Source organism: Schistocerca serialis, chromosome 1, assembly GCF_023864345.2.
Source record: "Schistocerca serialis cubense isolate TAMUIC-IGC-003099 chromosome 1, iqSchSeri2.2, whole genome shotgun sequence".
NCBI lineage: Eukaryota > Metazoa > Arthropoda > Insecta > Orthoptera > Acrididae > Schistocerca > Schistocerca serialis.
The window spans coordinates 877,524,401-877,541,167 of record NC_064638.1 but is presented as its reverse complement, the minus strand read 5'-3'; the positions used below and the strand labels follow the sequence as shown (position 1 = coordinate 877,541,167).

General features: G+C 41.7%; 1 protein-coding gene across 4 annotated transcripts in view; it reads right to left on the bottom strand.

Annotated features, from left to right (window-relative positions):
* LOC126410738 (E3 ubiquitin-protein ligase Bre1) overlaps positions 1–16,767 on the bottom strand; it is a 284,197-nt gene that overhangs the window by 142,417 nt on the left and 125,013 nt on the right. For all 4 annotated transcript variants that reach the window (XM_050081311.1, XM_050081312.1, XM_050081315.1 and 1 more), the window contains exons 8-9: positions 14,375–14,548; positions 930–1,187 (exon numbers count right to left, since the gene is read on the bottom strand). In XM_050081311.1, coding sequence (XP_049937268.1) covers positions 930–1,187; positions 14,375–14,548 — 432 coding nt within the window. The remainder of the gene's footprint in view (positions 1–929; positions 1,188–14,374; positions 14,549–16,767) is intronic.

The following is a 16,767-nucleotide window of genomic DNA, read 5'->3' as shown; positions in this document are numbered from 1 at the left end:
TAACTGAGTGTTCCAGCAAAAGCAAACCACTGTCATGGTATAGATGGTGAAACTATAAACCAGACAGCTACTGAAACTTTTATATCTGGTTTTGGATTTCCTATGTTATGAAACTTGATCAAATTTTCATAAAGTTGCAAGGGATACAGCAATGAAATAGCTTAAAAACATAGCTTTGTGAGGCAAAAACAAATTTGTGTGATACAGTATTTTAAACTATGGCTGACAATATGTGTGAGCAAAAATTATGAGAAAGATGCATACAACATGCAATAACAAAAATTAATACCAAGTTTTAACTAAGTGATTTATGTCAGTGAGAGTGTCAGTGGTAAGAATGACAAGACAATAAAGCAGTATCTTGTTAAACCAAAATATGGCATTGAAAACACAGAAAATGCAACTGATTCAACATAGGATTGTAGAAAATGGTTTTTTAGAAAATCAGATACACATTTCTTGGTATGACATGAAAGCTGTAATAGCCATGTTGGAATAAAAGGAAAAATAAAAATGAAGACAGATTTTTAACAGTATTTTCTACCCTGTTTTATCAGTGAGCACAATATTTAGAAGGCAAGACAAATACTGTAAACAAACCATTTCATTACTAAGCGTTACTCTTCTCCATACCACTAGGGCAGCGTTTCTTTCATATTTACTGGTGTGCAATTGTAACCATATGCAAATACAATAAATAATGTAACACATAAAACTCTTGACCTTCTTAAAATTAGATGATTACCCAGCCAAGAAATTGCCAAACTGATAAAAGACAGGATATAATTATATCTAACAACTGAAGTAGGCTGTTTAATTACACTACTAACAATCATTTTCAAACAAATGAATTTTTACTATTTTAAAAAATAGACATTAGTTTTGTTTATATTTACTTGTAATATCATGACATTTGAGGGACTACTTGCCTTTGGTATCTCTGCATTGGCTTCCTTGTATTTGCGCTTGTAACGGTGAACTTCACCTTTGAGTTGTTGATTGTGGTTTTGAAGTGAAGTAATTAGGTGACGCATCTCGCGATTTATCGGGCCAGTCTGTTCATTCGCTGCCAAATTTTGCTCAAATTCAATCCGTAACATCTCATATTCTTTTCGAAGTTGTGCTAGGACATCCTCCAACTGGATCACTTCAGTACGCAGCTTCTTCTGTGCCATTAACTCCTCACTCTGTATCGATAAGAAATTAAGACATAGTAGAATTGCATAACAGCTATGTCACATAAATTATAACTGATGTATGTGCAACACTTCCCAACAGAAAAATGCTGCTGATTAAGCAAAGGAATAAGTGGTTTTGCACAACCTATGGAAAATTTTGTACGACATATGGAAAATGAGAATTGAATAATATGGAGTGACACTGTTCTTCGCATCCCACCAAGCGAGGTGGTGCAGTGGTTAGCACATTGGACTCGCATTTGGGAGGACGACGGTTAATCCCGCGTCCGACCATCCTGAATTAGGTTTTCCGTGATTTCCCTAAATCGCTCCAGATGGTTCCTTTGAAAGGGCAAGTTGACTTCCTTTCCCATCCTTCCCTAATCCAATGAGACCGATGACTCGCTGTTTGGTCTCTTCCTCCCACACAACCCAACCCTTTGCATCTGCCCACTCAGCACAGAGTTAAGATTTAACAGACAGAATGGTGACATTAGTAATCTTTTTTTATACCATGATGCCTGTCACAATTAGCATAAGCAAGGATTATTTACACTTAAAGAAGAAAACATCTAGATATTCAGGGTGATCAGAAACAGTCTGAAAACCTAGCTTTTTCAGACTGTTTCTGACCATTCTACTTAATGTCGCTGAAACAATGCCCACAAAGATTTAAATCTTAACAATTCTGTCTCAAAATTTACTAGTTTCCTTGAGTGCATTTTCCTTTTGTTATGAGGTTCACTCAAATGAAATACGGTCTGTGCATCTACCTTTTCCTTACACGTAAGGTGGCGCCACATAATTGCGGGAATGGTGGCGCCATCTATTGGTAGAGAGATTGACGCATGCACACCATCTGATGTTGCATAGCGCCAGTGTGGTTTCACGCTGAAGAGAAGGTGGTCACGAGGAGTGCTTCGATTTTTGGTGGTGGAGGGAGTTGGAGGCCGTGAAATGTATCGACTGATGAAGGCTGTGTACGGTGAGCACAGTCTGAGTTGTTCAAGTGTTATGGAATGGCACAAACAATTCCTTGAGGGGCGCGAGACACTGGAAGATGATGTTCATCCTGGACCACTCGTCATGTCATCACACCAGAAATGGTTGCAGAAGTGAATGCTTTAGTTTTGGACAACCGCGGAATCATCATGGACAAGATCCATCGGTTACTGGGTATTAGCATAGGCACTGCCCACACCATAATGCATCAACACATGAACTTGTCTTTGAGTCAAGTGCAATGTTATCACGAGGAGGAATACGGCTTTCTGTTGCATATTGTCACAGGTGATGAAACACAATGCCCAACGTCATCAAACCACTTCACAGAACCTTCGACGAGCCATCAAATCGATACGCCAAGGCATGTTGTTCAATGGCATTATCCTCCCACGTGATAATGCCCACCCACATACGGCCAATGCGTTGAAGACGATGTTGCAGCAGTTTTGGTGAGCAACTGCTGTAACATCCACTGAATAGTTCCAATATTTCTCCATGTGACTTTCATGTGTTTGGACCTCTAAAACAAGCTATTCACGGATATTGATTTGTAATGGACAATGAAGTGTGTGACTGGGTCCAGGCCTGGATCCGACAGTAGCCTACTAGCTTCTTCAAGGATGGAATCAACTGGCTGGTGTCGCAAAGGGATAAACGTGCCAACAATTTCGGTGACTATTTTTGATTGTGTGTACTTTGTACAACTACATTTTTGAGTTAATAAAATCATTAGCGTTACTTTACAATAGTGACCAGATTTCATTTGAATGCCCCTTACACAAAATATTTTCCACGTTTGACAATGTTTTCCCGTATGTGACATTACTCTGGCTTCCTCACTAGAACACAACTGACATCACAAATAAAACGCAACCTCACATTCCTTGTTCAAAAGTTAACTTAAAAAGAGAGGGAGGGAGAGGGAGGGGGAGGGGGAGAGGGAGAGAGAGAGAAAAAAAATAAAAGAAAGAAACTGACTTTTCAATATCCTCAAGTTGCTGCTCAGTGGAAGCTGAGCAGACATTAAACAAACTCTTGTTTCCCACAGTCATTTGATTGCAGACATGAGGTTATTGATTTGATGAATTCTTGGCTCTTCTCCTTACTGCATGCTAATTCTGCACTATTGCTTGGCATTCACTATAAAAATGGAAATGATCGTGTGACATCGTTGGCCGGGAGGCCCCATTCGGGAAGTTCGGCCACAGTATTGCAAGTCCTTTTTAGGTGAGGCCACATCGGCGACTTGCGAGTCAATGATGATGATGGACACACAACACCCAGTCCCCTGCTGGGAATCAAACCTAGGGCCCCTGCGTGGTAGGCAGTAACACTCCTGCTATGCTACGGAGGTGGACTGTCCACTATAAGTAAAACCTAAATAAGAAAATCATTACGAAAGATTATACATATGTATAGTCTCATTACCTGCTCCAACTGTAAATGAAATCCATTAGATACAGGCTTGGTTTACTTTACTGATAATTTCGTGCTTTGTATTATGAAGAATCATACTCACATCTCTCAATGACAAACTTGAAATAAATTGTTCATAATTTCACTCAGCTGTGGACTGAATTCTGCCACTCCCTTTGATAAATTTTAAAATCACAGTAAACATCAGCTTTGTACAATGTGACTTTGCTAATAGCATATTTGATTGTCACATGAGAAAACTATCTCCTTTACAATCTCCAAATAGTCTCAGTAGTCCAAAACAGCCTCAAACTCAGTTACTTATCTTATTGGTTTGGGATGCAGAGCTGCTTCTTGTACTACTTGCTGAATTTTTCCGCCAATTCAATGCAACGATCATCATCTTCATCTTGAATATTATAATATTCACTTCAGGACGTGGAAATCTAAATTCTTCCACACTACATGAAAAGTACGTGTCAGAGAAGTAACTTTGCATATAAGTTCTTTACCAGTATACTTATATGTGGCACCATATGTACCCATTATGAGAAAATTGTTTTTATTTGCTTCACCAGGTCCGTAAATGGTTTTATTGTATATGTATTCAGCATATTCTTCTTCAAAAGCAAATGCATTAATATAACAGACATATGAACGAGGTGTACCGTGCTAGCTCTTTCTTAATGTCAACACGCTGAGAATTTTCAAGTCAGTATACTTTATACTTTTCAAGAAATTGCCTTATTTCTGGATCACTGGGCACCAGCAAGGGTGTGCAGGTGGGGTGAGAATGGTGGCAGCTGCCCCGAGTGAGAATTCATTTAATCTACGAGTATGAAAAAGGACTCATTTTTACGACCTAAAATACCTGGAAAATTATCACTAAAGTAAACTGAAAATATCAATTAAAAAGACTTTTTAAGAAATCTCATTCTTTGAAGGTGTAAGGAAAATTTTTGTCTGAACCATCTTAGGGCTATTGCAGTGTATGACCCAGCAGAGATTCTCAAAGGCAAGTGAACTTCTGTTGACATAGAACACACGCTCACATTTAGAAAATATTTCAACATTTCCTGAAACAACTGAAACATGCACTTTTATATTTTGCTTTAGTTTCCAAACAAATCTAAAATATTGACACTCATGTACAGATATTTCATAAATGGGCATTACATTGAGTACATCGGTATTTTTGTTTCAGTAGCTATACCTGGTACAAATACAACGATGACATGACAATCACAATAAGCAAATAAACCATCAATTTATCTTCACCATGTATGGAGCAAAACTGACGCGAATTTCCTAAAGCCACATGTATTGTTCATTTCTTTCAACATTAAAAGAAATGTTGTTTTATAAACGTGTAAAAAATGATATAAAATCTTAAAGATGACATCCTTGAAAAATTAAATAAAGCAAAGTATCTACACTCCTGGAAATGGAAAAAAGAACACATTGACACCGGTGTGTCAGACCCACCATACTTGCTCCGGACACTGCGGGAGGGCTGTACACGCAATGATCACACGCACGGCACAGCGGACACACCAGGAACCGTGGTGTTGGCCGTCGAATGGCGCTAGCTGCGCAGCATTTGTGCACCGCCGCCGTCAGTGTCAGCCAGTTTGCCGTGGCATACGGAGCTCCATCACAGTCTTTAACACTGGTAGCATGCCGCGACAGCGTGGACGTGAACCGTATGTGCAGTTGACGGACTTTGAGCGAGGGCGTATAGTGGGCATGCGGGAGGCCGGGTGGACGTACCGCCGAATTGCTCAACACGTGGGGCGTGAGGTCTCCACAGTACATCGATGTTGTCGGCGGAAGGTGCACGTGCCCTTCGACCTGGGACTGGACCGCAGCGACGCACGGATGCACACCAAGACCGTAGGATCCTACGCAGTGCCGTAGGGGACCGCACCGCCACTTCCCAGCAAATTATGGACACTGTTGCTCCTGGGGTATCAGCGAGGACCATTCGCAACTTTCTCCATGAAGCTGGGCTACGGTCCCGCAGACCGTTAGGCCGTCTTCTGCTCACGCCCCAACATCGTGCAGCCCGCCTCCAGTGGTGTCGCGACAGGCGTGAATGGAGGGACGAATGGAGACGTGTCGTCTTCAGCGATGAGAGTCGCTTCTGCCTTGGTGCCAATGATGGTCGTATGCGTGTTTGGCGCCGTGCAGGTGAGCGCCACAATCAGGACTGCATACGACCGAGGCACACAGGGCCAACACCCGGCATCATGGTGTGGGGAGCGATCTCCTACACTGGCCGTACACCACTGGTGATCGTCGAGGGGACACTGAATAGTGCACGGTACGTCCAAACCGTCATCGAACCCATCGTTCTACCATTCCTAGACCGGCAAGGGAACTTGCTGTTCCAACAGGACAATGCACGTCCGCATGTATCCCATGCCACCCAACGTGCTCTAGAAGGTGTAAGTCAACTACCCTGGCCAGCAAGATCTCCGGATCTGTCCCCCATTGAGCATGTTTGGGACTGGATGAAGCGTCGTCTCACGCGGTCTGCACGTCCAGCACGAACGCTGGTCCAACTGAGGCGCCAGGTGGAAATGGCATGGCAAGCCGTTCCACAGGACTACATCCAGCATCTCTACAATCGTCTCCATGGGAGAATAGCAGCCTGCATTGCTGCGAAAGGTGGATATACACTGTACTAGTGCCGACATTGTGCATGCTCTGTTGCCTGTGTCTATGTGCCTGTGGTTCTGTCAGTGTGATCATGTGATGTATCTGACCCCAGGAATGTGTCAATAATGTTTCCCCTTCCTGGGACAATGAATTCACGGTGTTCTTATTTCAATTTCCAGGAGTGTATATGCTGAAAAATGCAAAATTAAATTTACATTTCTATAGACAGAACATTTTGGACTTTAGTACTAGTGAACAATGTGTACCTCATAACGAAAGAAAAATTACCCGTCAACAAACTCAGGGCATTACTAATAAGCTGTAATAAAATTATCTAAGCTGCAACTGACTGAGTGGCAAAATTGCTACATATATACCTCCACATTCCACAAGCCACTATATGGTGCATGGCGAAGGGGGTAACTTATACCAGTACTGGTCAATCCCTTTCCTGTTTCACTCGCAAATGGAGAGAGGGAAAATGACTTGTCTATGCGTCACTGTGCAAATCCCAGTTTCTTATCTCGTCCTCATGAGAAATGAACATTTGCAGCAGTAGAATCTTTCTGCAGACAGCGTTTCACAAAGAGAACATCATCTTCCCTCCATGGATTGCCTTGTGAGTTCACAAAGCATTTCCGTAATACCTGTGGGCTGACGGAACCTACAGCTTGGCTCTTAATTGCTTTGGTATAATCCTTCAATCCACCTCCATGGTGATCACAACAGTCGAGCAATGTTGAAGAATGGGTCAGATAAGTTATAGATGAGATACTTTCCTAAAATTTTAACAATAAACTGAAATCAAACATTCTCCTGCTGTGGTCCTTTTTAATTTGCGGCTATAACTTTGAACTATTAAAAATATATTAAAGAATACATTCAGCTAAGTGATAATGATGTTAATTTGTAGACCAGACTGTGTTGTACTAAATGCATTTTATCTGAAAGGCTTAGGACGAACCACTACTGAATAACTGTAAAAAATGTAGATGCTTCGGGAGGGGGAAAAAAAACCACATGCAGCCTGGAACACACATGGCTGCCATTTCAAAATAATAAACAATACATTTTTTTTAAAAAAATATTTTTGTGACTGCTAAACATTGGAGAATTCACCCAGCAAATATAAAATTTTTCTGAGGTGGTCAAGCAACCAATTATTTTATTGTTGGACCACTTGGTATGGACTGACCCCTCAATCTTCATCAGTCATTGTCCTTACCCATGACAAGGACCTTGTTGGCCAAAAGCTCATTTTGTGACAGTTTTTGTGTTTTATGGTAATTAGTGGTGTAAGTTGAAGACTATTATGGAAAGGGAGATAGTTTGCTGGGAACCCTTGATACAATGGGGCAAAGATGACGTGTGGAGTGTATATTAGTGTGAAAATGGATGCAGACAAGACGATGATGATGATGATGATGATGATGATGATGCATAAGAGAGGTTCCTTTGGAAGGGAAGTTGGCAAATTCTTTAAAGGATGAAATGTTTTGGAAATACAGTAAAACTTGGTCAAAGTGGAATGCGTATAATTGGAAAATCTGGCCAAACCATACAAACATTTCAGTCCCGATACATTCACACACACCTTTATATGCTAATTTTTTTGTATAAAGCAAAACATTCTTAATGCAGAAAGGGAATGCAAACTTTAAATCTTTATTAAAATTCACTGTTTAATGTGGAAAAGAGCTTATACAGTACTACTACATTACATATCCTCTAGTTATTCATGACTCTACAAATATGCTACTTCTAATATAAAGACTTGACAATGCTGTTAAGCAGTGCAAAACCAAGAAAAAAAGGTTTGGCACAGCATGGTGCTGTGGGTGTGGACATCAAGCCACACCACTCTGCATAACAATGAACAAGTTATGCACAATGTTGATACATCAAATGAAAAGCCGGGTTTATCCTACCCCATCAAGGATCGGGCCACCTGTGGAAGCAGTCATGTTATTTACCAGCTCTGCTGCAATCATTGCACAGCTTTTTATATTGGAATGACTGCCAACCAGCTGTCCACCAGAATGAATGGTCACCTCCGAACTGTGGCCGAGAGCAAAGCAGACCATCCTGTGGCACAACATGCAGCTGAACATAATGCACTTGATTTCAGTGGCTGCTACACTATTCGTGCCAATTGGATCCTTCCCTATAGCACCAGCTTTTCTGAACTGCACAAATGGGAGTTATCCTTGCAACACATTCTCCACTACAAACTATGTTTTGTTGAATCACTCGATAACAGTTTTGCGCCTTACTTTTCTTATTGCCAAGCCAATCCCATTTACTGCATCCAGCACAGAAACTGACTGGGTAAGAGCAAATGCATTTTTGGGTTCTTCATCACTAACAATAACGGACTGCATCAGTAATGGCCTGTAATGGGACTTGAATGTGTAAATAACACCTTGGCCCATGGTTTGTATAAGGCTGGTTAAACCTTAGGGGGAACAAGCCAATTTCATGTTTGATAATCTAATTTTTAGGTGGCAGGTTGAATTGTCTGGTAAAAGGAGAGCTTGGTGGTTTTTGTATTAAAAGAGTCCAGCCATTCTTCCGTAAGACCACTCACCATCCATGCCGTTTTATTGCTTCGCCATGTAACTCAAAGCTTACTGACATACATGTTTTTGAAACAGCACAGTTTTGCACCTTTCCAGTCATCACTGGCTTCTCCATTTCACCTAACATGTTCCACACAGCAGTGCAGTGAGTCTACCCTTTGACATTTTTCCACCGATGCGTTTTTCACCTCAAATTGCTAGAGATTTTGAAGGGAGTGTGCGATAAAACAGTCTTGTTTCATTAGCATTGCAGATGAGTATTGTCTTCCTTTCTGTTGTTACACTTTCCTGCACATCCTTAGCTTCCCCACACACTTTATTTCACATGATTTTGTGCCTAGCTTTGGAACTGCCCAGCCATCCTGTGGGCATCAAACTCTGTATTTCCAAGCTCTTTAGTAACTTTTAAAGCCTCACACTGCAACATGTTCCCAGACAAAGTAAAGTTTTCTGCCTGCGCACATACAAACATTCCCACACTATCACGTTACTCTCTTCATTTCTAGTCTTTGCCTTTCTTTTCATTTGCCCTTTCCCTTTCATCCATTCATCCTATATCTTATCCCTGTTTCTTAAAGTATCATAAATTTGTGTTTTACAGCATTTTGAACACTATATCAGTTCCTACACAGAGAGTTTGGCAGCAAAGAAGTGCTTCCACTGCAGATATCGACAGAAGGAGAGTAGGTATTTGACAAATTCAGCATGGTTAAATTTGGGTGTAGGGCTAAACGGAATGCCTTTGGATAGGACTGAAACTTCTGTGGAGCTGTGGGTTTTGTTGGAAAGGCTAACAACAGCGTTATGTGAATGTTTTGGATCTGGATTTGGTGGAGAGCTGGTAGTGAGTTTTGGTGGATGTAGCAAGTTGAAAAGATCAGCTAGGCAGGGTTTAGCTGCTATGAGGAGTGGACGACAAGGAACCCTGTGGGTGCAATAGGGGTTAGAGTGTGGTGCCTGAGGCGGCGGTAGGATGTCAGCAAGTTGGTTAACTTATGGAGGTGGTGTCTGAAGGCTCCTCCAGGTGCTGGAGAGAAAAGGATACATCTTCAGAGATATGATGCTTGTAGTATGGATTGCAGAGTAGTAATATCTTGTGGAAGGAGTAGAGGTGGTTCTGGGATGCCTGTGCCATGTAGGTGTGTTTCTGATGTACTACATTTGTGAAGGCCAGGGATTGGCAGAATCTGGAAAGGCGTAAGTCATTGTGAAAGGAGAGGTGGGATCCAGAGAAAGGAATCTTTACAGTTAGGCCATTTGGAGGAATTGGGTGGTTTAGGTAGCATTTGAAAAATAGGATGTGGTATTGGGTTTTAGCAACGGGAAAGGGACATTTTTCTGAACCAGCGCAGAAAGCAGGAGCAAAGATCCATTGTGGCAGGAGTGATGTAAAGGAAACGGGAACAACACAGAAATGGGCAAAATAGGTGTTGATGGTTAGAGGGAATGACACAGAAAAGGGCAAAATAGGTGTTGATGGTTGTGAGAGGAGTTGAATAAGCAAAAAGATACATAAACATACATAAAAAAATACATAAAGACAAGCAGAAACATGAACAGATATGTAAAAATATGCACAGATATGTAAAAATATGCACAAATACATAAAAATATGCACAAACACACAAAAATATAAGCAAATACACAAAAATATGCACAAACACACAAAAGCCTGAAAAACCACATAAAAATATAGACAAATACATAAGAAACTGAAATGTGGGGTGAAAAGGAACAATGAGGTATGTGTGTGTGTGTGTGTGTGTGTGTGTGTGTGTGTGTGTGTGTGTTTTGCCAAAAGTGAAGGGAGTGGGAGGGGGGATAGGTTAGGTCAAGAATCCAAAGTTCATGTGCCATGGGCAGGCATAGAAAACAAAATGCTAAAGTACATCAAGATGAGAGATGAAGTGGGATCAATGGAATAAATATAACTATTGAGGAAAGAATCTGTGGCATTAGATGCAGTATCAACAATCTGCACAGATGATCATTTATACACTGTGGGTCGCAAGTAGATGCAGTTTGGAATTTGGAGAATAAACACAGTTAAGATGAGAAAGAATGGACACTGAAAAGAGTAATGATATAGAAAAAAGTAACAAAGTAATACATCACAGGGTTATACGATTAAGAAAGCTGTTCGGCAAAAATCAAACAATAGAAACTATTTCGCCCTTTTCTGCATCGTTCCCATTTCCTTTACACCATTCCTGCCATCATAGACCATTGCTGTATCTTTCTGAACCAGCTCAGAAAAGAATCCTAAATAGAGTCCCACATCCTGCTTCTCAAATGCTGTGTAAACCATGGAATTCCTCAAACCGCTTAACCATTAAAATTCCTTTTTCTGACTCCCACCCCTCCTTTCACAATGGCCTATGCCTTTCCAGATTCTGCCATTCGCTGGCCCCCACAAACATGGTCCTGCAAAAACACATCTCCATGGCACAGGCATTCTAGAATCACCTCTCCACAAGATACTACTACTCTGCAATCCCTACTACATATATCACATCTCTGAAATTGAATCCCTCACTCTCCAGCTCCTGGAGGAACAATCCAGACACCACCTCCATAAGTTACCCAACATCCTGACCCCTTACTGCCACTGTGGGGAACAACTATCCAAACCCCTATCGCAGCCACAGTGTTACTCCTCGTCTGTCCCCCATAGCAGCTAAACCCCGCCTAGCTTACCTTTTCAACTTGCCAAATCCCCAAAACTCACTACCAACTCTCCAGCAGATCCAGAGCCAATACATTCCTGTACACAGTTGTTAACCTTTCCAACAAAACCCTCAGCTCCACCGAATTTTCAGTCCTATCCAAATGCATCCCCTTTAGCCCTAATCCCAAATTTAACAATGCTGGACTTGTCAAAGACATACTCTCCTCCTTCCAATCCTTGCAATGGAAGCACTTCTTTGCCACGAATCCCTCCCACCAAAACCACCATAATATCAACACTATCATATTCGTATCACTATCCAACTGTGATTCTCCGCACCCTCCCACCTAATCACCTGCTGGTCACCTTCCAGGAATTTCTTGCCTCCAACTTAGTCTCACCATCCTTTTCCAATTCCCTTGCTCAGAACACCAACCTTCAGTAGTAGAAAGAACTGCCATACACAACCTCAAAACAAATCCTGACCTAATCATCCTACCTGCAGACAAAGGTTCCACCACTGTTATGAATTGCAGTGACTACTATGCGATAGGCGTTCGAAAATTATCTGACTCCACCACCTGTAAACTCTGCTGGAATGACCCCATCCCAGAAGTCCAACACAAACACCAATCCCTGTTTAAAGCCCTAGGTACTTCCCAGCCTTAGGTCCTTCACAGAACATCTCCCCTGAATCCATTTACCTCCTCACCCCTATGACACCCTGCATACCCTCCTTTTGCATAACCCCCACAATCCAAAAACCCAATAATCCTGGATGCTCCATTGTGGCTGGTTATTGTGCCCCCACTGAAAGAATTTTGGCCCTCATTGACCAACACCTCTATCCAATTGCTCTTAATCTAGCGTATCATGCCAAAGACACCAACCACTTCCTTCACTTACTCTCCACCATTCCCACCCTTTTACCTGCTGGTTCCCTACCTGTCACTGTTCATGCCACCTCGCTACATGCCAACATCCTTCATGCCCATGGTCTTACCACTACTGAATACTACCTTCCCCAGTTTTCATCAGACTCTAAGCCTACTACCTCATTCCTCAAACACCTTGCTAACTTTATCCTAACCCACAACTACCACTCATTTGAAGGGAAGGTATATAAACAAATCCGCGCCACAGCCATGGGCACCTGCATGGCACTCTCCTATACCTACCTGTTTATGGGCCATCTACAGAAGACCTTCCTACCCTCCCAAAATGCCAAACCCATAGTCTGGCTCAGGTTCACCAATGATATCACCATGATCTGGACTCAGGGCCAACACATCTTATCTTCATTCCTTCACAATCTTAATACCTTCTCTCCCATGCATTTCACGTGGTCCTCCTCAACCCAACATGCCACCTTCCCACATGTTGACCACCTCCTCTCTGATGGCTCCACCCGCATCTTTATCCACATTAAACCCACCAACCAACAAAAGTATGAGGGTTTTGACAGCTGTTATCCCTTTCACACCAAAAAATCCCTCCCATAGAACCTGGTCACCGGGATGGTATATTCGCAGTGACAAAAACTCCATTGCTCAGTGTGCTGAGCATCTCACCAAGCTGTTCATAGACAGGCACTATCCCCCACACCTAGTCCGCAAATAGATCTCCCGTACCATTTCCTCTCACGCCCCCAATCCTCCAACCACCCCCAAGAAACAGCCAAAAAGGAGTGTCCCCTTCATCACCCAATACCACCCTGGACTAGAACAACTGAACCACATCCTTCTCCAAAGCTTTGATTGCCTATCTTTTGCCCGAAGGGCATCGTATGCTTGTGTGTGCGAATCTTATGTGCCTCTCTTTTACTGATGGAGGCTGTGGCTGAAAGCTTTATGTAAGTATCTTAATTGTGCCTATCTACAATTTGAGGCATCTTCTTTACAGTAAGTAACAATCAGTCTTTCTCTATATTGTTGTAATTTAAGATAAATACGTCATAGCTGTCAGATCAGTTGATATGGCCACACATCACCATCACTATCTACACAGAAGAATTTTTGAATGCTGCTGCAGTAGTAGTAGTAGTAGTAGTAGCAGCAGCAGCAGCAGCAATAATGTGTGTTTTCGCATGTGTGTGTGTGTGTGTGTGTGTGTGTGTGTGTGTGTGTGTGTGTGTGTGCGCGCGCGCATGTAAGGAGGAAGGGAGGTGTGTTGACGGTGAACACAGTTAAATATAAATTTCTGTAAGGTGCCATACTTTCCATTGAGGGCATGTACTAACATTGTAAAATAAACTTGTTCCACATCATAGCAAAAGATCAAGCGAGGTGGTACAGTGGTTAGCACAGTGGACTCAGATTCGGGAGGATGACAGTTCAAACCTGCGTCTGGCCATGCACAGCTTGGTTTTGCATGATTTCCCTTTACCCTTCAGGCAAATGCCACGATGGTTCCTTTGAAAGTGCATGGCTGATTTCTTTTCCTAATGTTGACAAAATGTGTGTGTGTGAAATCTTATGGGACTTAACTGCTAAGGTCATCAGTCCCTATAATGTTGACACATTCTGAGCTTGTGCTCCATCTCTAATGACCTCCAAGTCAACAGGACATTAACCCAACCTTCCTTCCTTCTTCATAGTGAAAGATCATAATTGCAATCCACAGGAAATGCAGACAACTAACCCACCAACTCATTATTTTTTCCAAAAAGTTGATAGGTATCACCAATACAGTAGTATCAGACATCTAGTAATGTCAAATAATTCAAACATTAGTGATACATGAGAAAAACTTAAGCCAATAACTGTCATCTTAATTCAAACATGGTAAAGATTTCTAAAGGGGGGCATAAAATTTTCCATCTGAATAGAAACTGGAGAAACTAATACAGATTAACATGTGTAACTTACTTCCATCATTTCTATGTGTCTCAGGTGTGCATTCTTGCTGGTCTGTAACTGTGTCCTAGCTTCATCCAACTGAGTCTTCAGCTGCATGGACTCATTGTACAAGACAGAGAACTGTGACTGCAGGCATTTGTATTCTGTTGTTTCAACTATTACAGACTCTGGAAGTTGTCGGATCTGTAAAATCAATCATCATAGTCAATCAACAAAAACATTTTGTTTCTTTTTTTAATTTTTGATTCTAAACATTATAAAACTGATGCCTTTTCAAATTGTGCATAATATTTAATAAGTGCTGTACTAAATGCATGAGGTAACGGGAATGAGAATAGAGAAAGAAACAACGTACTGTAAGGAATTTAAACTACTACTCATGATGATTAATGCAATTTTTTAACACAGCTTTATAAGTGAAATGTTGCTTTTTGAATAATTAATAAAATATCCACAAATGTTTAATTAATGCTAAAAGATATTATGAATATATTTTCTCGGTGTAAATTGATCTGTAAATTAAGGAGAAAAGATTATAATTTAATATAAAAAGATATTCTTACTGTTCATATAAAGATTGTCCAAAAGAAATGTTTCTATACCTACTTTATAAAATAAAATAACAACGAAAACAATCAATTTTTGACAAAATAATTTCACTATATAGATAAAAAAATCTACTCATCAAGCAGTGGCAGAACACACACATCAAAGAAAGTTATAATTAGGAAAGCTTTCTGAGCCAGTGGCTCCTCCTTCACGCAGAAGGGTTGAAGGGGAAGGATGAGGGGTGAAGGAAAAGGACTGGAGAAGTCTAGGAAAAGGGGTAGATTTCAGGAAAGTCACCAAGAACTTTGGGAATTACCACATGGGATGAGAAGTAAAGACTGATTGTTGGAGACTGCATCAGACGAGATTTGAAAATCTGAAAACTCAAATGTGGAAGACAGGGTAATATACAATACAGAGATTACTGCTTAAACATCATGCATCAGTTGATAAGAGTGAAAGGCTAAGCGCATTGTACATAACAGAGGTGGGCGGGGGCAGTGAAAAACAGATGGTTAAGACAGTGAAAGATGTAGAAAACTAAAACGAAGATACGAAAAGAGTAGTTACTGTGAAGAAATACTGAGACGTAAATTAAGGCCAGGTGGACGGCAAGAAACAAGGACATGTTGTAGCACTAGAAGACCTGCGGAGTTCAGAAACTCTCATCTGGGGGAAGAACCCAGATGGCGAGTGTGGTGAAACAGGCACCAAGGTCATAATTGTCATGTTGTAGAGCATGCTCTGCAACATGATATTGTGTGTTGCCCGGTATACACCCTCTGCCTATGCCCACTTATCCAAATTGATAATTTGGTGGTAGTCATGCTGATGTAAAAGGTTGAACAGTGCTTACTTAACAGCTGGTATACAACATGTGTCATGTCACAGATGGCTGTCCTTTTGATAGCATATGTTTTGCCAATTACAGAGCTGCCATGGGTGGTGGTAGGAGGGTGCATAGGGCAAGTCTTGCAGTGGGGATGGTCACAGGGATAGGAGCCATAGGGTAGAATGATGGGTGCAGAAAGAGTATAGGGTCTGACAAGAACATTGCGGAGGTTGGGAGGGCAACGAAAACATATTCTAGGTGTGGTGGGAAACGTTTCAGGTAGAAAGGATCTCATTTCAGGGCATGATTTTAGGATGTCATGGTCCTGTTGAAATAGCTGATTAATACATTCCAGGCCAGGATAATACTGAGTCACCAGTGGTGTGTCCCGAAGTTGTGTTTTTTGGAGCGATCAGCAGTACCAGGACTGGATGTGATGGCCCGGGAAATCTGCTTTTGAATTAGGCTGGTGGGGTAATTACATGCAGTGAAGGCTGAGGTGAGAATGGTAGCGTATTGCTGTAAAGAGTCTGCATCTGAACAAATATGTTGCTGGCTTCAAAATACCTACCGAATGTGTATCTGCCTTAGTTGATCAGCACCTTCAACCCATAGTACAAAGAGTCCGCTCCTATAACAAAGATACCAAACATTTCCTAGATCATCTGAAACCATCTGAAATCTGTGCCCATCCAACCTCCCTTTATACCAACATCCCCCAGGTACATGACCGGTCTGCCGATGAACATTTCCTCAGTCAGTACGCACCTGGTTCCAAACCTATGAAATTCCTCCTCCTCAGCTTAATCAACTTTATGCTTACCAACAACTATTTCACCTTTGAGGGCAGACATATATACAGATCAGGGGTATGGCCATGGGAACCCAGAACCCAGGATGGCTCCTTCGTATGCCAACATTTTCATGGGTCACTGGGGGCGGGGATGGGGGGTGGGGGGAGGGGGGGCGGAGGAGGCTTTTAGACTTTCCTGGGATCCATATGTCTTCAGCCTCCAGTTTG